The following is a 20,328-nucleotide window of genomic DNA, read 5'->3' as shown; positions in this document are numbered from 1 at the left end:
ACATACAGTGTTTATTGATACAGATACAAAAAATTGCTCTTTAAATAATCTCTCTCTCGGCGAATCAAATCTAAAGATGAGCCCAAAAAAGTTCAGGTCAACACACACAACAGCTTTAAACATGCAAAATAAAAGTACACTCAGGACAGCACGAGTAGTATAATCAGAAAAATCCCAGTACTTGTAATGTGATTGTTGGATCAAGTCTCTAAAAGAAATCTTCATGAACATTTGTAAAAACAGTGTAAAACATCACACATAAGTGATTTAAAATGCCCCACAACAAACCTAACATTGTTTTGACTGCAAAAATCCCAAACAACATACAGTACATTCAGCCAAAACCACATTCATTCGATAACAGACCGCCACCGAGCATCATAATATTTCATATATCTGTGAGAATTAAAGCAAGGAACTATGTGTAAACTACTTTCATTAACACATTTGATTTTTAAAAGAGTGCAGTGAAGTGATCAGTCTGCATCACTGCCTATACTAGGTTGTAAAATATTTTAAATATACACATATGTCATATAAAGTTCAATGCTGATTGCAATCACACTGACAGAGGTAAAATAAACCAGATAAGGTTTCCTATTTTGTGCAAAATTCCTCATAAAATAGGCAATATACGCCTCGATTATTTTATCTGATCAAAAGGAAACACAACAATGAGAAAAAAAATCTAGACACTAAACAACAACATAAACATGAGACACAGCATACAGGACAGTGGTTTTTACTGTGCGACGCACAGCTGAAATGAATCCGTCTGAATGTCCGGTGTAGCTGTTCCTCGCCTGGTGCTTCAAATAATATTTAATGTAGTGGAGAACTTTTGTTTTGTTTGACTGCATTTTGGAAAAGAAAAAAAATGTTTCACCACTGCTTAGACATGTGGCAAATTACAGTGTGCAAAAAATCTATATAAACATATTATATATATATATATATATATATATATATATATATATATATATATATATATATATATATATATAAACATATATATATATAAATATATATATATATATATATAAACATATATATATACATATACATATATATATATATATATATATAAACATATATATATACATATACATATATATATATATATATATATATATATATATATGAAACAAGTCGAAAATAACATGACATCATCGAGCTGCATCTGCTGGTGCTTGCACATTACCCCTACCATGATGCAGTAATACTGCAAACTGTAACTTGAAAGCATCAAAAAGGATCGAGTTTGCGCAAGTAAACCTTTACAGAAAGTGTCAAGTCAAGGAACATGACTCTATTATGGCATCCGAGACTGATAAAACTTAAAAACACAATATTTCAGTGGTATTTTTAGCTCTTTGTAAAAAAAAAAAAAAAAAAGAAAGATCAAGTGGTTTCAATTAAGTTCGTGCTCCTAACTGAAATATACTGTTATATGGGTATGTTTGTGTATGTGTGTGCAAAGGAACGCACCTTGGATAATAATAATACTAATAATTTTTTGTGACTAAAAAAAACATTCAGATTTCATCATTTATGCATCTAAAATATTGTAAATGCATGCAGTATATTTGTGTTATAATGGCAATCATTTTTATTAACTTTTTCAAAATATACTTGTCGTAACTTACCAACTTACTGTGAAGACATCGCATGACTGCACCGCCATCTGCTGCAGTCATTGCTGAGAGGATTGTAAACTAAATTACCCAAATAAGTTTAATTTTGGGTCATATCAGAAAATCTGTAAGCCTGTGGCGATATACTGTCTCTGTGACAGGGCCCAATATCAGTCAAGCTCTAATATGATCACACTGTTTAGTATGAGTAATGAAAAACAGGAGTATGTGCTACCACTACATGTACAACACCTGGTTCCTAATACTTGTGCTGGATACAGAGCATGTTGGAGTTCCTACAGACTGTAAAACACAGTGTGAGAGTAGCTGTGCTGGAATGCCTGCAGTAAAAGTGGGTGCGTGTTGGGGGCTGGTCTGGCAGGTCAGTGGGCCTGAAGGATAATCACTGGTGAGAGGTGGGGTGAGGTAGATTTTGGCAGGTCACTCCGCTTTGGAAAGGCTGTTCCTGTCCATGAAGTCTTTAAGCTTGGTGGGAAAATCTGTCATAACTCCCGTGGCTCCCAAATCAAACGCCCTCTGAAAGTCATCCTCGTCATTCAGCACCCAAATGTACACCTGAAACCACATGAAGGATTTGTACAGTTAATACACACGCGCTCAGAGGCTGTCACACGCAGGAATGTTTCTGTACTCTAGTCTATATTTGATCCGGTAGGAACCTTTCCAGTAACTGCTTTTAACCACAGTGTAACTACAACAAACACACAGGCTCAGTTCTGGCATTTTAAAAAAGTTTTACACACTGTTGGAGCAAAACAAGGCACACGGAAAGTAGTGACAGCAGTAGTCCTCAGGAATAGTTCTCCCGGCTTCTTGAAGGACATTCAAAGCTCTTCTTTGGATGTTGGCTACCGTTTGTTCTATTCTCTGTCAACATGATCCCACACTGCCATGTTTTACAGATGGCTGTAGACTCTCAGTGTTGTACCTCTTGACCTCCTTCATACATGCACTAGAACTAAACCATGGTTTTTAATGTGGGATTCATGAAACCACCATTTTATCTTGCTTTTCAGTTATTAACCTGTGCAGACATACAAGTGTACAGTCCTATAAAAGACCATGCTGTGTGTAGCTTGAAAGCTACAAACCCTCTTTTTTTTAAAGTACTGTCCTTCAGTCAGCATTCTTTGTGGCTGGTTGTTTGTGACACTCCTCCCTGGTGACAGTAAACAACTACAACATGCAAACCTGTGCGTAGGCTCTGATTAAGACAAACGCGCAACCATCCCCTTTACGTCAACTAATCTTGGAAATTGTTCCGGGACTGCAAATAAAAACTTGGCAGGTAATAAGATGAGCCATCTGCCTATCGCTACCACGGGCTAAGTTCAACCAGTAAGGCCAGCGAACCATAAGAGACTGAGACCAAAGAAAAGGGAAAACATGCTACAACACGAAGACTTTTGTATCCATGTAATCAGGTAAGGAAATTCCGATGAACCAGCCATCCATTCTAACCCCTAAAACACTCCCATAGTTCCTCATTTATTGGCCTATAGTTCCTTACAGGAACCTGAATCAACTTAATAAATAAAGGAACTGCAGTTTTACCTGAATTCCCCGAGCTGTTAAATGGTCAAAAAGAGCTTTCCTCATCAGCAAACTGCAAGAGAAAAATAAACACTAATCAGCTGAGATGTGTGACTGTAAATCCTTTGTATGTTAATCATGATCGCACAGCTACAGTACATCTCAGTAACACAGAAATACAAAAAAAAAAGGCCTAGTGCTGCTGCATGTTTAGGTTTTGTTGAATTTTCTGCTGATTCAACCACAAAAATCAAAGAGATTTTAAATTTTTGGAGGAGAGAGCGACTTACGTGTCTGCCAGCCAGGCAATAAATCGCTGACCTCTAGTTAACCTGCTGGGATCCTGCAGTCTGAAAAAATTCACACAGAAAAGTCGAATAATCAAAAAAGGTAAAAAACAAAAACAAAGGGCACTTGATTGATGCTATAACAGCATGACAACATATTTTTTGGAAATTTCTGAAATCCACCCAAGAAATGTAATAAATCAGTGTGTTGAAATATGCACAAGAAATCAAGTCAGTCTCTTAATAAATGCAATTTATGGTTTCAGTCTTAAAGCAAGAACTTAACACTTTAGAAGTGCAATAAAAAAATTCTGTTAATCCTTAATGAGCGTTGGGCAAGAATAATCTGCTCTTTGACCATGATCCTCATGATCCACTAACACACATTTCCCAAGGCCAAGCTGTGCAAACGTTTCTTCTAATGACGTAATTAGTGAGTGAGTTCATCTTTTGAAGATCATCCTTCAGGCAGATAACAGAGATAGAAAGGACACCAGCGCAGCCAGGGGAGTGAATCTGAGCCAGATACTGTGAAAAGGTTATAAAGCCTCAATTCAAAGTTAAAGTATGTTTAAATTTATTACTCAGGCAAGAAAATAAAGTTATTAAAGTTGGAATCGCCTTTGTCTAAACTTCTTTAATTTGGAGGAAACAACAAACAAGTCTGTATACATTATCCAAAAACTCCAATAACAAGGCCCAGCTAATGAAGACTCCTCCAAAGGTTTACTCCACGTCCTGAGGCTTAAACAGTATGAAACTTCAGCCTTGCGCGTCTCTGTCAAAGCTCTACCTCGACTGTTTGATGAGCTGCTGCTGTTTGCTGAAGGACTTTTCTCTGGAGACAGACTTTGTTCCAGGAATTTTTACTCACATAATGATAATCATAAAGGTCATAAATAAAGAACCTTTAAACTGTTGCAAGTCAGACGGCGACATTTCAGTTTTACCTGCAAACTGAGATCAAACCACAGCATTGACAACTGTCTCCATCCAATAAACCAGCAGCAGCTAAAACACAATGCTGACAGATTTTACACTACTAATTATTAATGGTTTGTGTTGACACTGCAGCATAGATGACTTTAATCATTTATGTTAACTGAACAGCAGGTTAGTTAGGGTATAAAGAAAACCTTAACCCTGCTGTGAATCACTGTTATTTCATGTAGGGTTTTGTAACTGTATTAGTGAGGGTGTTTGCATGCTGCTGAGACAGAGCTAACCCTTTCCTGAAAACTGTTTATCAAAGTTCCTGACATGCACCTTTTATTTCTTTCATACCACATTCCCTGTCCACTTTATTAGGCACACCTTGCTAGTACTTGGTAAGCCTCCATGTTTCCTTCAGAGCTACCTTAATTCTTTATGTCATAGATTCAACAAGGCGATGGAAACGACGCTCAGATAGCATCACATGACAGCAGCAGATTTGTCGGCTGCACATCCATGCTGAGAATTTTTCGTTCCACCACATCTCAAAGATGCTCTGTTGGACTGAGATCTGATGACCATGGAGGCCGTCTGAGAGCAGAGAACTCACTGCCAAGTTCAAGAACTTTGAGATAATCTGAGCTTTGCATTACACTGCTTATACCGTTATCCTGTCACATGATTGGCAGCAAATCACTGCATCAGAACAGGTATACCTAATAAAGTGTCCATAGAGCGTATTACTAGTATTTGGTTACATGAACAACAAAGTGCAAGTGATTTGGGTGTGTGACTGTGTGTGAAGGAAATTCAAATACATTTCCATTTACTCACTGTGGTGGATGCAAATCCACCTCCCTGTGTGCTCACTGCCCTGTCAGAATACCAAACAGCCTCTCAACTGTCATCAGTCCAGTGCATAGAGAGACTTATTCGAAGGTCAGCAGGTCTTCTCGATCATTTCTACATGCATTCAGTTGGTGTAATGTGTTTGGATGATTAGATATTTGTATTAACAGGCGTACCTAACAAAGTGGCCTTTGAGATTATTTGTATTGGGTTCACGCACTTACTTGGTGATAATGGAGGGCATGGGGATCTCCAGGAACTGCTCCTTGATTGGAACAAAGGGCAGGAGGCCAGTGTAGAAGAGGCCTAACAGCTGCAACACTCTGGGCAAGCTGAACAACACTGGAATATGAGGGTTCTGCAAAAACAACCAACCAGACGAGACTTATGATCAGTTCCAAGTCGTTTTTATTCACCGATGAGGATGATGATGGCTTATGATGATAAAAGTGTTTCCTCTAAAACTCCCTCAAAGGGTCTGAACATTTTTAGAAACAAGACAAAAAGATGAATACTGATTCCACAAAGCAGTGCATTCAGAATACTGCTATATGGGACAGATTTAGCACTTTTTCTGTAGGCCTGCTGGTAGCAGGTTATTCCTTTGTTGTTATGAAATTCTGCAATTTCATAACAACAAATTTTATAAATAGCTACACACATTTCACCAAAGTAATGTGAAGCAGCATATAAAAGTACCTCTTTGTAACACTTTTTCACAATCTGGTTGCTGGCGTTGCCCCAGACAGTCAGATGCTCTCTGTCATACTTCACGACCAGCTCGGAGACCTGCAAGGATTGAAAACTCAATGAAACTATGAAACAGAACATTTTCTCTTGCTTTTGCACTGTCCTGTTGCCAATGTTTAAAACGTAGAATTTGTTTTTTGATGAAAAGACGGCGGCAAAACTCATAAAGTATCTAGAAGGACACTTGGAGAGCAGAGTCCCAATAACAGGGCCAGCGTCCTCTTAAATTAGATCAGTTCAGGATCTGAACAGGTTATTCCTTTGTCCATGCATTGTCCCGTCATCATCAGATTAGTCCTGTTACTTTATGCATGATTGTGGTGACAAACAAATAAACATAACTCAGTCTTGGTTATGAAACCATCGTACTTAAGTAAATGCTTTACTTTACTTTCTTAGGCACCATCAGGCTGTTAAGTCTATACGTTTTTGGACAAGGATACATTTTTTGTAGTTGTCACCACAGTGGATTTTAAATCAAGATATTATTGAAGTGTCGACTTCAGCCCTAATTCAGGGGGCTTAACAAAAGCATTGCATTAACTCATTACTCCCTGAAAGCCCACTAGAAGTAATCCTTGAAGCTCTTTTCTGTCACATTGCAGGCCTGCTTCCAGGACAAAATGACTGGGTGTGCGACTTGGAAAAACCCGGAAATTATTCTAATTATTGTCAAAACGTGTTTTTATTAATACATAATAGGTGTCAAAACCCATCATTAGTGTACAGGGGAGGTTAAATTTCATCTTTATGGGAGAAAGAGTTCACCGTTTGGAATTTTAGCCATTTTTAAACACTGCCTTCTTCAGAAGCCTAAAAGTAAGTGAACAGGTGATGAGATGTCCCTCGTGATTCCACAAGAGACATAAAATCTGCATTTGAGTCCAAGTGCTGAACTTGCAAAAAGTATGAAGGAGGAAAGAACAACTCAGGATCTAAAGCATAACACATCATCTGTCAAGGACGGTGGAGGTAGTGTTATGGCTCCCAGTGAAACCGGGTCACTGGTGTTTATTGATGATGTGACTGCTGAGAGAAGCAGCATGATGAACTGTGAATGTACAGGGATGTACTCTTTTCTCAGATTCAGCCCGAGGCTCCAAAACTGATAGGCTAGTGTTTCACAGTACAAAGTGATAACGACGTAAAGCATCCTGTAAAAGCAACCCAAGAGTTTCTCAATGAAAAGAAATGAGATATTCTTTAAAGTCAGTGACCTGATGCCAACTCAAAGGTGCCTGTTTTTCAATAATCAAAGACAACAGTGAAACCAGAAAGACCCACAGACAGGCAGCAACTGAAGGCAGAGGCAGTAAAGGCCTAGCAGAGCATTTTAAGGGACAAAACACAGCATTTGGTGATGTTCATGGGTTCTGGACTCCAGGCAGTCACTGACTGAAGTATTAAAACAATCTAAAATGATGTTAGTTTGTCCAGTTCATTTTGAGCCACTGAAAATCAACTATGTATAAAAATGGCTGCAATTCCTAAAATGTTTTAATGCAAATTTTTAACACAAATTAAAACTGCACAGTTTGATCTAAAATCCACTGAAGTGATGTACAGAGGCAAAACTACAAAAATGGTGTCACTGTCCAAAAAGCCTAAGTGTACACTGTTTCCTGCACAACGAAATAACCACAAGCTGCATGTCATCAATACAGTAAAGCAAGTTTCAGTCAGGGGTCAGAGAACTGAAAGAATAAAAACAGGATGAGATACACACACACAAACACACACACACACCTTCTTGATGAGCGTGTCATTGTTAACCTTGATGTCAATGTTGACAGGAGTGTTGGGAAATGCGTCAAACACGTCCCTGAGGAGAGGGATGCGTTTGTCCTCTCCTCCTTCGCAGAAGCACTCTGCACAGACAAGGACAGGTTAAAAACACCATCAGCTTCAGATTAGACGCCGGGTTGTGCGCACTTGTATTTTTAGCAGCAATTTTCTGCCCGTCAGTTACCAGCTGTTATAAACTAAAATGTCTTCATTTGTGTCACCTATTGAATAAACACGCTTCGTGGTAATTACATAAGTGACAGATACGTGATGCTCACCTCGCTGAAAGGTTACACCCAGCCTGCAGAGGTATGGAGGGAGTTCCTGCAAAGAAAGCACGACAGACACAACTTCAGATCTCCTGGAAACAAAGCAGTCATGCTCAAAATAAATCCAGCATTACTGATATAGTTTCCTCTAGAGCAGCCGTTCCCAAACTTAAGACTGCCGAGGCCAGCTGTGAAATCTGAAATCTTTATTTCTTCCATATATGGGAAATGCTCTTAGGATCACTTTATCTGGATATTTATGCTGATTTATAAGTTCTACTCCTTCAAGAGTACTAGCCACTAGAGTTTAGGAGTCGAACCTTACTGGACAGCTTCCTAACTCACTACCATGATCCTACCAAGGTCTGTGCTTATGTCTACAACAAGGCCAAAGACCATGAAACCACTAAGCCTCATCTTCAGTTCCAAAATATAATATTTAACTTGTAGATGGAATCTCTGACCCAAGAACCTCTACAAATACACAAAAATACTTCAGTTAAATGTTGTAAGGCTTCTTTGCAAGACAAAAGCATTTTTTTCCAATAAGCATTAAATGTGTAGACTACCAAATGTTTAAAGAGGAGGGCAGAGCTTAACCAAAATCATAAGTTACTCACAAGGAATTTAGCTGGATAAGAGTTTTTTAAAATCAAGTGACGTAATCAGATGACTTGGTTTTGACCTCACCTGATCAAGGCGCATGATCCATCAAAGCTCATATCATGTCTAAACACAAACCACATTCACAGCTGTGGTCAGAGGTTTCCATCCAATCATCATGAGCCTGAGTGTCATGATGATTTGCGGCTTTTAATGATTCCTTTCAACTGTTGGTTTTCCAGGGTGGAATGATCTTTAATGACTTTTAAAAAGAACTGAATTTATGTAAATCTTGTTTGAATTCTCAATAAACAAATAAATTTCTGTCTGTCTTTGTAAAATTAAAATTCAGTGTTTTTATTGTAATTTTTCATGCAAAGAATTAAAACATGCACAGTGCTTGATCGATGATGAGAAGAGATTTGAAAGCGGCTTCAGTTTGCTGTCAGACAGCAGAAACTTACAGAGTAGGTTACATCGGAGATGTTGGTGTTGATGCCGCAGGTCCTCTGCAAGTCGCCATCATGTGAAACCACTACCTGCTCATCTTTTGTCAGGTGGCAGTCCAGCTCCAGCATATCTGTGCCGACATCCACAGCGCTGCACGAGCCAACACACAGTACACATACAGACTCAGCCGCAAGGTCAAGCACACAAACATTAACAGTGAAATTTGGACCCTAACCATGCAGTATAGCGCACAGCTTCAATAAATGCATAAAACAGTCCACCTCTTGTCTGATTAATTATTCAAACGAAGGAGAACCACTAGGTTATCTTTTACATGAACAGTTACTGTACATATTGCACCAATTCACAAGCTTGTATGTGGGTAAAAGAACTAAGACAACATCTCAGATGACACACACCGTCCACAGTCACAAGTGCAAAACCCAAAACCTGTCTTATGACTTTACAGTTTCTACTCACTGCTTGAAAGCCGTCATGGTGTTTTCCAGATTTTCACCTGCCCCTGAAACAGGAAAAATAAAAACTCAGATTTCTTTTTGTCTGCTTGGCTGTGATCACATATCTGAAAGAGTGCCTTCACTCCATACGTGGGCAAAACAAGTATCTTCTCAGGGATTTTTCTGATATTTTGCTTGTGGTTCATGTGTAGGTTTTTCTCATTTTTATCTTTAACTCATTTCTGCAACTACTGCCCAGTAACAAATAGATGGTTACAGGACCAAAACCATAGAAGAGAAATGTGACAGTCAAAACCCTGAATAACAAACCTGTTTTTACCCATGAGTAAGTAACAAGCTGTTAGTGAGACCTAAAAGAAGCAAAGTAAGTTGGGATTAAGTGGCACCTTTTACCTAAGTCGAGGGCTGTTCTTAAGAAAGAAAACTGGTGACTTACCTCCACGGTGAGAAATGTGCTTGCTGACGAAAGTCTCTCGCTTCTTTCGATGCAGAAGATTTGGGCATTTTAGCAGCAGGGCAGAGGTGAGCACGTAGCCCGTTACCGTTGACAGGACATACACAGCAGCACACATCTTCTATCAGTCCCCTGCAAAACAAACACCAGACATTTAGCAGTGGCTGTGTCTGTCAGATAAATGTGTGTTGTTGTTTTTTACATGCAGATACATTTTTCTCATCCACCAAACAGTTTTAACTAGTTAAAAGAAAATCACAAACACTAAACAAAAACAAACCTATTTTCTTCATATTTTGCAAGGATAATAGGAAATAGGTCAAGAGAATTATTGATACATGAAAACTGATTGACAGAGATTAACACACTTAAACACAGCCTGAATTTTCTTTAGCAAGTTTTCTTGTAATTTCCTTAGTAGTCTTCAGGAATAGTTCTCCAGGATATTCAAAGCCTTTCCTCTGATTTTTTTGTTTTTGTTTTTAAGGACACACTGCACACTGTGCCAACATACACCAATTTTTCACTATTTGAGAACCATTTTGCCGGTGCCCATGTCTGTGCTTGTCAAACTATGTTATCGTTGGATTCAGCTAAAGAAATGAAGGGGGAAAATGTGTTTTCATACAGGCTGCTGGTAACAAAATACCTAAAGATACTATTTAAAATGGGTTCTTTGCCAAGTTGTCTGCTTTCTGTAAACACAGCTGCGGTTAATCCCTTGAGTTAGGTGCCTTTTTTATGTTGAATGACTCGTGGGTCAGTGTTAAGTCCCTGAAGAAAAGAAACCATTCCTTTAAAAATGACCAGGTTCAAGGACTGAACAAAAAATTTGTGAAAAAGCAGCCAATGTCAACCGAAAAACTTTGAAAGACCTTTAGAAAGCTGGGAGAACTATTGCTGAAGAACGTATGGCTACTTTCAAATCAAGTCACTGTTCAAATCAAGACTAAAAACCCACTTATTCAATCTTGCCTTTCCCTCTAGTTAATATTTCTTGTATGATTTTATACTATGCACTTTTATGCTCATTTAATTTCTTGTTTGCTCCGTACCTGTTGCTTTCCTATGTATCAGTGACAGCTACCTGCTTGCATACTTAGTACTTGCTTTGGTCCTATTTCTATTATCTTCCTTCTATTCCTTATGTTACTTGTTAAGCACCTTGGCATACCCTTGGTTTTTAAGTGTGCTTTATAAATAAAGTTTATTATTATTATTATTACTTGGAAGCAAAATATAATCAGGGGTGACTCAGGTCTTTTGCACAGTAATGTGTAATCTACATTTTTGTTTATCAAATACTAAGAAAAGCAAAGACAGGAAAACACAGATTTCAGACAAATAATGTTCAAAGTGAACATTTTAACTGTACATGGACCATTGTTGAGTATGTACACAGTCAACCAACAGAAGCCCACTTCAAGAAAACCCCCTCTACCATTAAATGCCTCTAATATCTCTAGCTGAGCAAATATTAAATAAAATTCCAGAGATGTACAAAAGTGAGGTCCTAAAATGCAAGTTTTGTCTTAATAACACATGAAATCTCAAAACACTGTTCAGCTAAAGCTAGTTAATACTGATTAGGAATTAAAGGAAATCAATTGAAAATATGCCCTCTCACCAAATATTGTTTGTGTCACTTAAATTTTTGAGTTTAAGTTAAAAGAAAGAAAGAAAAAAGGAAAACAGTAAACAAGACACAACAAAATTAGACCAAAACATGAACCCAAATACACAAATGAAACAGAGTTACAGCAAGTTACTTACAGCACGCTTCCTTACAAGATCAAAAAAACAAACCAAAAACAGCCCTGACCGAGCACGAGCTCCTATTTAAATGACAAAACACACACATGCTGCAGGTCAGGCCCACAAAAAAAGGCTGGGCGGAGACATCGTCAGCCTACATAGTCAAAGAAAGTCTGTATATTTACATTTAAAACAGTTAAAAACTCAGTAAATAAAACTGGCACAATTAAAACATATATCCAAAAAATTTTACATTTTCATATATTCAGTTCAAATCAATTTTATTTATATAGTGCCAAATCAAAACAGCAGTTCTTGTGAGGCGCTTTATATTGTAAGGCAAAGACTCTACAATCAAACGACTGCCTTTGAGCAAGAACTTGGCCATCTGCTTCGACCGGTGGGTGTGTTGGCAGGAAAACATAACAAAATACACACATATTTCCATTTATGAAATTGACAAATGACTCCATAAAAGCAAGTAAGACTCTTTGCCGTTTTGGAAATTCAAAAAAAATATTTTCAGTCATAAGCCAGACTTGTTCAGGCTGAGAAATCACCCACTAGAGAAAATGCTGGCTTAGAAACTTTGGGTAAACATGACCTATACCCACCAAAGGCAAAGTTGAACTGATTGAGGAGGTGGTGGTGTATAGAGCCATTCCTATATTGCTCTGATTATCTTACTCCAAAAGGACAAGTCCACATTCTACATGGATAAAGGTACCTTCATGCCTTTTATATTTCCAGCACAGAATATATCTTCCATTAAACCTATTTTATAAAGGCGAATAGATATAAAGAAGTAGCAATTAAGTACTTTGTACTGTCAAATGTGTTACAAATTTACTATTACATGGTACTCTACCCCAAAAACTGAAATACTTCATAATTTCAGTTGAGAAAAGCAGTGCAAGTGAATAACTGATCCAAGGACAAAAGAATTTACATCTAAGAAATGATGAAGGATTGTTCAGCACATATCAAAAGTGTTTCTCAAATAAAAAGACAAACTATAGCGGTGTAATTTATATGCTGGGAGCCCACCCACAAAAAATGGGGAAAAAAATGCCTTCACATATTTTTATCAGAAAAATCTAGCTCCAAAAGATAAGAGATCTACCAGAACAGCAGCTCAACAGATAAAAGAGAAAGAGAAATGCCTGTTTACTTTTTTTTGCAACCTCTAATTTCTTGTTCAAGTCACAGTTGGAGCTGCTGTCATATTTTTAACATTGGGAAACCTGTTAAGTAACTGATAACAACAATGAGATCCATTATCTCTAAAATCAGCTTACTGCACACCAGCTAAACTGTGCTAACGTTAGCTGTGAAACGGTCGAGCTAACAACATGACCCTCTTACCTTTGTCATCAAATTGTTTGGACTGTTGTTCTTAGTTGTGTTAAATAAGTTAGCGACGTCCACGCGTGTGTGAAGCGAGTTCGATAAAGTGATGAACTGGCGTCTCGTCTGCAGTCTCACTGAGCTTGGAAAAAAACAAAACAACACCACTAGCCGGCCGCTTTGTCATACGCATGCGCACTTTGCTACTTCCGGCTCTGGGACTATTTGTACTTCCTCTCGGATATTTCAAAATAAAATTGAAACGTCACGACTTTTCTAATGAAGAAATAATTACTGCCCATTGTTTTCCTTTAACAGTTTTTTTTTTAATTTTGTTATCATCAAACCTAAGTATAAGTTCTCACTATATTTACATAAACTTTCTTAGATTCACTGTTTTAAAAGCTATTATTGCTTATTAAAAAAGAAGTGTATGGTAGCAAATTTTAAAAATAAGGCGGACATGCAGAGCTGTAGTAACTACAGAGGGATCAAATTGATACTATGAAGATATAGTCAAAGATATGTTTGAAGCTAGGTTACAAAGAGAAGTGACAATCAGGTGACAGCGGTATGGCTTCATGCTGAGAAAACACACTACTTATGAGATGTTTGCTTTAAGAGTGTTGATGGGGAAGTACAGAGAAGGTCAGAGGGAGTTCTACTGTGTCTTTGTGGGTCTAAAGAAGGCATATGATAGGGTACTAAGAGAGGAAATGTGGTACTGCACGAGGAAGTCAAGAGTGGCAGAAAAGCATGTGAGGGTGGTGCGGCAAATGAATGAGGGCAACAAGACAATGGTGAGGTTTGTGGTAGGAGTGACAGATGGGTTGAAGACAGGGATAGGATTACATCAGGCATCAGGCTATTCTTGTTTGCAGTGGTGATGGACAGGTTGGCAGATGATGTCTGGCTGTGGCGTATGATGTTTGCAGACGACACGGTGATATGTAGTGAGAGTAGGAAACAGGTGAAAAAGAGCCTGAAGAGGTGGAGGTATGCTCTGGAGAGAAGAAAAATGAAGGAAGACAGAAGTAGAAATTAAGGCTTTGCACACAGCAGAACACCTGTTTCCTTATTTGTTGCATCTAGTAGTGTATGACTAGAAAGATTTTAAACCCACTGAACCAGTTAACTGACATGTGTCACATACAGTAAATACAATATACAAAATTTTAAAAAGTTCATGCAGAGTGTAAAAGCAGAGTGTTAATGTCACCTCCTGTTTTGGGGAGTTGTACATGCTCAGTACCACTGTAGCTCAGACTAGACACACTGTGATTCGTTTACTTAAAGTGGCTGGGAATTGGACTTCTGATCATGATTTCTGATGGAACAATGTTTCTTCCTTTCATTTACATGCATGAATTACAGGGATATGGGTAAACATACAAGGATTTAAGGTAGTAAATGTAGATGAGTTTAAATTCCAGGGGTAAACCATCCAAAGCAGCTGACAGTGCACAAAAGAGGTGTAAAAGAGAGTGCAGGCAGAGTGGAGTGGATGAAGGGGTCAGGGGTGATTTGCGACAGAAGGATAGCTGCAAGAGTGAAAGGGAAGGTTTACAAGATGGTAGTGAGACCATCTGCTATGATGTATAGTTTGGAGACAGTGGCACAACTAAAAAGACAGGAGGAAGAGCTGAAGTTTGTTGAGATTATCAATGGGAGGGACCAGGATGGACAAGAGTAGTAATGATGAGTACATCAGAAGGACAGCTCAGGCTGATTAGTTTGAAGAAAAGGTTTGAGAGGCCTGGTTGAGACGCTTTGGACATGTGCAGAGGAGGGATGGTAGATATACTGTCCAAAGGATGCTGATGAAGCTACCAGGCAGGAGGAAGACCACAGAGAAGATTCATGGATCTAGTAAAGGAGGGCACACAGAGGGATAGTAGTGATACGATGAGATGGAGGCATGATTCTCTGTGGCGACCCCTAAAGGGAGCAATAAAATTATGTCACAATAAAATTACACAAGTAAAGCTTGCAGTACCTCACTATAATCCACTAGATGCTGCTAACGTGTAGTAGTAGAAGTGTATTAAATAGCATGGAGCTGGATGTACTATGGCAAAAGTGAAGACTGCAATGCAGTTAACAATGACCTGCCACCTTAAGCTCTGCAGGTGATAAATTAACACTGTGATAACAAGAGATTAATGTCCAAGACAAAATCTTGCACATTTGTACCAGTCAAAGTTCACTTTATGCAATCAACTGCACATGAAGACGTGATCCACACCCTGGGAATACTTCACCATCACATTTCAACTCATTTCATGCTGCTCGAACACCATCGTCCCTAAGTTGATGTGCTGTTTTTAGGGCTACTATTTACAAAATGTCAAAAAATTTGAAAAACATCCTGGAGGAATGGAAAGGTCTGGAAGAAGAGTATCAGCAACTTCAGGTAAGAAACTGCCCATAATCAGTTTAGAGTCTCGGGACAGCCTTGCACTGTATACTGAATATATGATGTTCTTTTACAGATCCACAGAAAGCTGAAAAAGTTGAAACACTCCTTCTAATTGATATATTTCCTGTGTTATTGTTATAACCTTGTTCTTAATGTCCTGCAGGAGACACACAGAATGTATTTAAAGAAACTGGATGAACTTTCCAAACTGCAAAACAGCTGCTCTTCCTCTATCTCCCATCAGAGGAAAAGACTGAATGAGATATCCCAACTGGTGAAAAAGTAAGTGTCAATCACACCTAGAGATACACACGTACACAGATGTACAACAACGTGAATTATATCTTGCATTGCATCATAAGAAGTGTGGGGAGTTCTGCTCATTTCAGGTGTGTAAGCCTTGATTTGAGTCTTACAACTATTATAGAGAACTTTACACAACATGCCTCATTCACACAAAAAATTTTCCTACACCTAAGTGGTTTCTTTCTAACACTCACACTCAAATGAACAAGAGAAACTTGGGCTTTATACCTTGTCCCACATTCCCATAACCCTCCTCCAGTGTTTTGCTACAACACCAGTGGCTGAGCAGCATTAACACTGGCTGCAAGTCTTTAATCCCTGCAGGGGTCCAGGTCACAGCCTATAATCCTAAACTGTTTTAATTAGCCATACAAATATTAAAAATCACATTTCCACAAAAACCAAAGAAAAAAGAACCTCAGCAGAACATAACTGAAATACTGTCACAGGTCTAAATTTATGATTTGAACATTTTACAGTGTTGGCACACTCACCAGTTCACCACAAGTGTTCCTTACCCAGCTAAATTAGTTAAATATTAATTGTGGTGACACCACAAAGAAATTTAAAACACCTGTGTAAATTAAAATTTGTCCATTAACTGGACTTTTACAGTGAATTAGCCTATGGAAAAAATAGAGCCAGTCAGGTTACACACATATAGTCACAGGCAGTACAGTGGAAAACATTCAGGGAGTGCATGCTCTGCCAAAAACATTGCCATGCAGTTCAATTTGGGTCCTTAATTTGCCTTTGCTCCAACTTTCCACCAGGTTTTCTGAATTAGACTCAATAGATTTGACATGGCCTCACTGGTGAAGAAATAAACAACAACAGTCATATCTTTGGTTTTAGAAGTGGCGGAGACAATACAATGATGCAAAGTTATCTTGTGCTCTTATGTCACTCCTTAGATCCAGCAAAGGACCGTCAGAAGAAGATGCCAAGATTCTGGATGAAATGAAAGAGAAAATCAAGAACCGACCAAATGCTTTCTTTCAGATGGAGGCTTTCCTTCCCAAGAAAAACGGGTAACCAATAGCTTTTAAAATATAAGCTGATTTTCATTAAATAAAACACTTTTCTTTTTTTAACCTAAAGAGAAACATCATGTGGTTGTTTGATATTACAGACTTTACCTCAGTCTGGTTCTTGGAAATGTGAATGTCACGCTTTTCAACAAGCAGTCAAAGTGAGTTTGACCATCGAACCCAAAGTGCTGAGTATAAATATTTGACTTATGCATTTTTCTCTGTTGAGTCACTCGTATAGCACCACTTTTATTTATCCAGCCACAACTTTAATATTCGGATAAGCGCTTTCATTGGCACAGCTGTCCTCAGCTGCTGGATTTCGACAATCTTTCACTCTTTCCGAACTTTTGCAGATTTGCTTACAAAGATGAATACGAGAAGTTCAAGCTGTACCTCACAGTCATTCTGCTGCTGTTCTCCTTCATTTCCTATTTCTTTGTGAGCTACAGGTAAAGCAAAATGTCATAATTAATAGCTGAATGCAAATGTGTGCGATACAAGCTGACACTGTTTCTCTAAACGTAACACTTGGCTTTAGATTTTCCGACGTAATCCTCAATTTTCTGCTGGTGTGGTACTATTGTACCTTAACTATCAGGGAGAGCATCCTCATCACCAATGGCTCCAGGTCAGCACATCCAATCACGATCATCTTTTTCATAAATTGCTACGACCTATTTATTAAAGAACTTGTGCATTACAGAATCAAAGGTTGGTGGGTTTTTCATCACTACATATCAGCGGTTTTGTCTGGTGTAATGCTGACTTGGTGAGTAGAATAGGTTAAAAAAAAACCCTGATGCTCTTTAAAAAACATTTAAACTCTAAATCTTTATTTACAAATGCCCTCCCTTTAATCCTCAAAGGCCAGAGGGAAACCTGTACTACATATTCAGGAACCAGTTCCTCGCCTACTCTCTGTATCAAAGTAAGGTCTTATTCCTTTCACACTTCCAGCTTTTCTTTTCTTTTCTTTTTCTTTTTAAAACCAAACAAAACCCTGATGATCACTGTTTGCTTCAGGCTTCGTTCAGTGTCTGCAGTGCTATTATCAGAGCGGATGTCTGTACAGACTGCGAGCCCTGGGAGAAAGACACAACATGGATCTGACTGTTGGTGAGACACAGTGTAGCAGGCAAATTTGATATTCATTAAATGAAATGTGACCACAGGCCTCACTGTAATCAAATATGGAAGTAAAAACAGCCCTGCAAAAATATAAAACTGTTGTGTGCTTTCTGGATTTAGAGGGATTTCAGTCCTGGATGTGGAAAGGGCTGACGTTTCTTTTACCCTTCCTGTTTTTTGGTCATGTGAGTACAGTCTGTGTGACACTGACAAGCTTCTTCTTCTAGCTGCTTAGTTTGCATTAAAAAAAAGAAAAAAAGAATCATGCTTTGTCATGGTTTAGATCAGTGATGTCAAAGTCATTTTACACCGTGGGCCACATACAGGCTACTTTGATGTTAAGTGGGCAGGACCATTCAAAAACATGAAAAATGTGTGTAAAATTACAGAAAAAGTTCTGCTGGTTCATTACCCAGACTGTTGTGTAATAATAATAATTAAAAAAAAATATTTTTACTGTTAACTCACTGTAAATCAAACAACAACAAAAAAGAAGCAAACAAAAAACAGACATTTCTATAATAATGGAAAAACAGGTCATCTAATTGTTGGTCTGTTAGTTAATTATTTTTGGTGTAAGGTGGATGGCAAGGTGGGGGGTGTTTTTATCAATGGGAAAAACTGTAAAACTGACAAGTGAAACAGCTGTTAAAAAATCTATTCACTCCCTCACATTTTCTCAAGATGTCCAGTGGGCCTGTTTCGAGTCTATTCAGGGCCATTTCTGGTCCCCGCGCCTCATGTTTGACACTCCTGGTTTGGATGGAATAGACACTGATAAAAATGTTGATGTCATGTAAGACTTAATATTGACTGTATTTAGGCGGTTGGAGACAGTGTTTGGGTTTTTGCTGATCTCGATAACAACTCGATCTTTAACATTCCTCTGTGTCTGCATACTACAATCACTACTTCTGAAACAAACCCTGAGGCTTCGTGTTTTGTCTCTCAGTTCTGGCAGCTCTTCAACGGGCTGTCTCTGTTCAGAATGGCTCAGCTCCCAGAGTGTAAAGAATGGCAGGTCAGTGGTCTCATACACACCAGGTTTTACGGTTTCTACGTGACATCCAGTCAACATTAGCACAGATTACATGCTTACACCAACACAGATCTATTGTGGTAACTGTGTCTTTACGAATCATCCTCTTCTGCTAACTCATGTTCTCTATGCTCTAATGTCATCCCAGGTTTCAGTGTGTGGGCTCTGCTTCCTTATTCTCTTCGCGGGAAACTTCTTCACCACTGTCGCAGTTGTTCGTCAGAAGCTAAAGAGCAGGAATCAGAAGCCAAAGAGCCTGTGATGCAGGAAATGTAGCAACCAACATAAATGCTCATGTTATTAACACAGACTAGACTTATTACAAGTGTATTGCCTACAATATCCAGTGCATAAATTGTATTTTGTAAAATGACTAATCACTCGCAGTTAAATGTTCAGTTATGACCCACATCACTTACATGTTCAGAGACAAGCGTCGCTCTCCAATAAAGTCATTATTTTACAGATTTTCTGCAAATTTGTTTGTAGCCCTTAATGTTATTTTCAGAACTTCAGCTATATTTTATGTTTACTGTTATAATGAGTAATGATTGTTATATTTTATTTCTCTATGTGTTAAACTAATGATTAGCAAACAATACAGCCTGGGCTAAAAAGAAAAAATCAGTGTTTTTTCCATTTCATGTTTTATTTTTAATGCTCATTCGGTGTCATCACACTTATTAATAAACAACAACATGGACTGAATTTCTACTTTAAACAAGGAGCTGGAAACATTACTCAGGGATTTTGGTCCATATTGAAATGATAGCATCACTCAGTTGCTTAAGTTTTGTCAGCTGCACATCCATGATGTTAATCTCCTGTTAAACCACATCCCAAAGGTGCTCTACTGGAATGAGATCTGGTGAATGTTGAGGACATTTGAGTACAATGAACTCATTGTCTTGTTCAAGAAACCAGTTTGAGATTATCTGAGCTTTGTGATGTGTGTCATAAATTAATGTCATATCGTGCTGGAAGCAGCCATCGGAAGACGAGTACTCTGTGGTTACAAAGGGATGGACATGATCGGCAAGCTGTGGTTTTTAAATGATGGTCAGTTGATGTTTAGTTGGTACTAAACTGGCCTAGAGTGTGCCAAGTAAATATCCCCCACACTATTACACCACCAACAGCCTGAATCATTGATCGAGGGCAGGAAGAAGAAAAAGCAAACTCCACACAGAAAGGACACTGGATTGGAACCTTGTGAGGCAAAAAGACCAGACAACATTTTTCCATTCTTCCAG

At 38.4% G+C, this 20,328-nt stretch overlaps 2 protein-coding genes across 3 annotated transcripts; one reads left to right on the top strand and one right to left on the bottom strand.

Annotated features, from left to right (window-relative positions):
- Window positions 1-1,377: 1,377 nt before the first annotated feature.
- On the bottom strand, window positions 1,378-13,357 carry gdpd1 (glycerophosphodiester phosphodiesterase domain containing 1). 2 transcript variants are annotated; one of them, XM_019345367.2, is made up of 12 exons: window positions 13,168-13,357; window positions 11,821-11,882; window positions 10,030-10,179; window positions 9,595-9,637; window positions 9,129-9,264; window positions 8,071-8,116; window positions 7,754-7,875; window positions 5,957-6,046; window positions 5,482-5,615; window positions 3,479-3,538; window positions 3,210-3,261; window positions 1,378-2,210 (listed from the first exon to the last, which is right to left on the bottom strand). In XM_019345367.2, exons 3-12 carry the CDS (start codon window positions 10,163-10,165, stop codon window positions 2,076-2,078), a joined length of 954 nt encoding a protein of 317 aa, XP_019200912.1. In that variant the 5' UTR covers window positions 10,166-10,179; window positions 11,821-11,882; window positions 13,168-13,357; the 3' UTR covers window positions 1,378-2,075. The 2 variants fall into 2 exon arrangements, with proteins under 2 accessions (XP_019200912.1, XP_003449356.1); XM_003449308.5 differs by lacking the exon at window positions 11,821-11,882.
- A 1,311-nt stretch (window positions 13,358-14,668) lies between these two features.
- Window positions 14,669-19,783, top strand: tmem120ab (transmembrane protein 120Ab). The gene is made up of 12 exons (XM_003449309.5): window positions 14,669-15,562; window positions 15,732-15,850; window positions 16,789-16,905; window positions 17,007-17,066; window positions 17,262-17,357; window positions 17,447-17,536; window positions 17,612-17,677; window positions 17,775-17,836; window positions 17,932-18,024; window positions 18,157-18,221; window positions 18,989-19,057; window positions 19,224-19,783. Exons 1-12 carry the CDS (start codon window positions 15,494-15,496, stop codon window positions 19,335-19,337), a joined length of 1,020 nt encoding a protein of 339 aa, XP_003449357.1. The 5' UTR covers window positions 14,669-15,493; the 3' UTR covers window positions 19,338-19,783.
- Window positions 19,784-20,328: the final 545 nt, after the last annotated feature.

The sequence above is a fragment of the Oreochromis niloticus genome, linkage group LG14 (assembly GCF_001858045.2).
Source record: "Oreochromis niloticus isolate F11D_XX linkage group LG14, O_niloticus_UMD_NMBU, whole genome shotgun sequence".
Taxonomy (NCBI): Eukaryota; Metazoa; Chordata; class Actinopteri; order Cichliformes; family Cichlidae; genus Oreochromis; species Oreochromis niloticus.
This window is presented reverse-complemented; position numbering and strand designations above follow the sequence as displayed.

Coding starts and splice junctions, on each gene's coding strand:
- gdpd1 (XM_019345367.2), bottom strand. CDS start 10,165: ATGTGTGCTGCTGTGTATGTCCTGTCAACGGTAACGGGCTACGTGCTC. Junction 9,265..9,594: donor ACCATGACGGCTTTCAAGCA/GTGAGTAGAAAC, acceptor TGGCTCGTGCAG/CGCTGTGGATGTCGGCACAG. Junction 3,539..5,481: donor ATGCCCTCCATTATCACCAA/GTAAGTGCGTGA, acceptor GAATTTTTTCAG/ACTGCAGGATCCCAGCAGGT.
- tmem120ab (XM_003449309.5), top strand. CDS start 15,494: ATGTCAAAAAATTTGAAAAACATCCTGGAGGAATGGAAAGGTCTGGAA. Junction 17,678..17,774: donor TCTGGTGTAATGCTGACTTG/GTGAGTAGAATA, acceptor TAATCCTCAAAG/GCCAGAGGGAAACCTGTACT. Junction 19,058..19,223: donor CAGAGTGTAAAGAATGGCAG/GTCAGTGGTCTC, acceptor ATGTCATCCCAG/GTTTCAGTGTGTGGGCTCTG.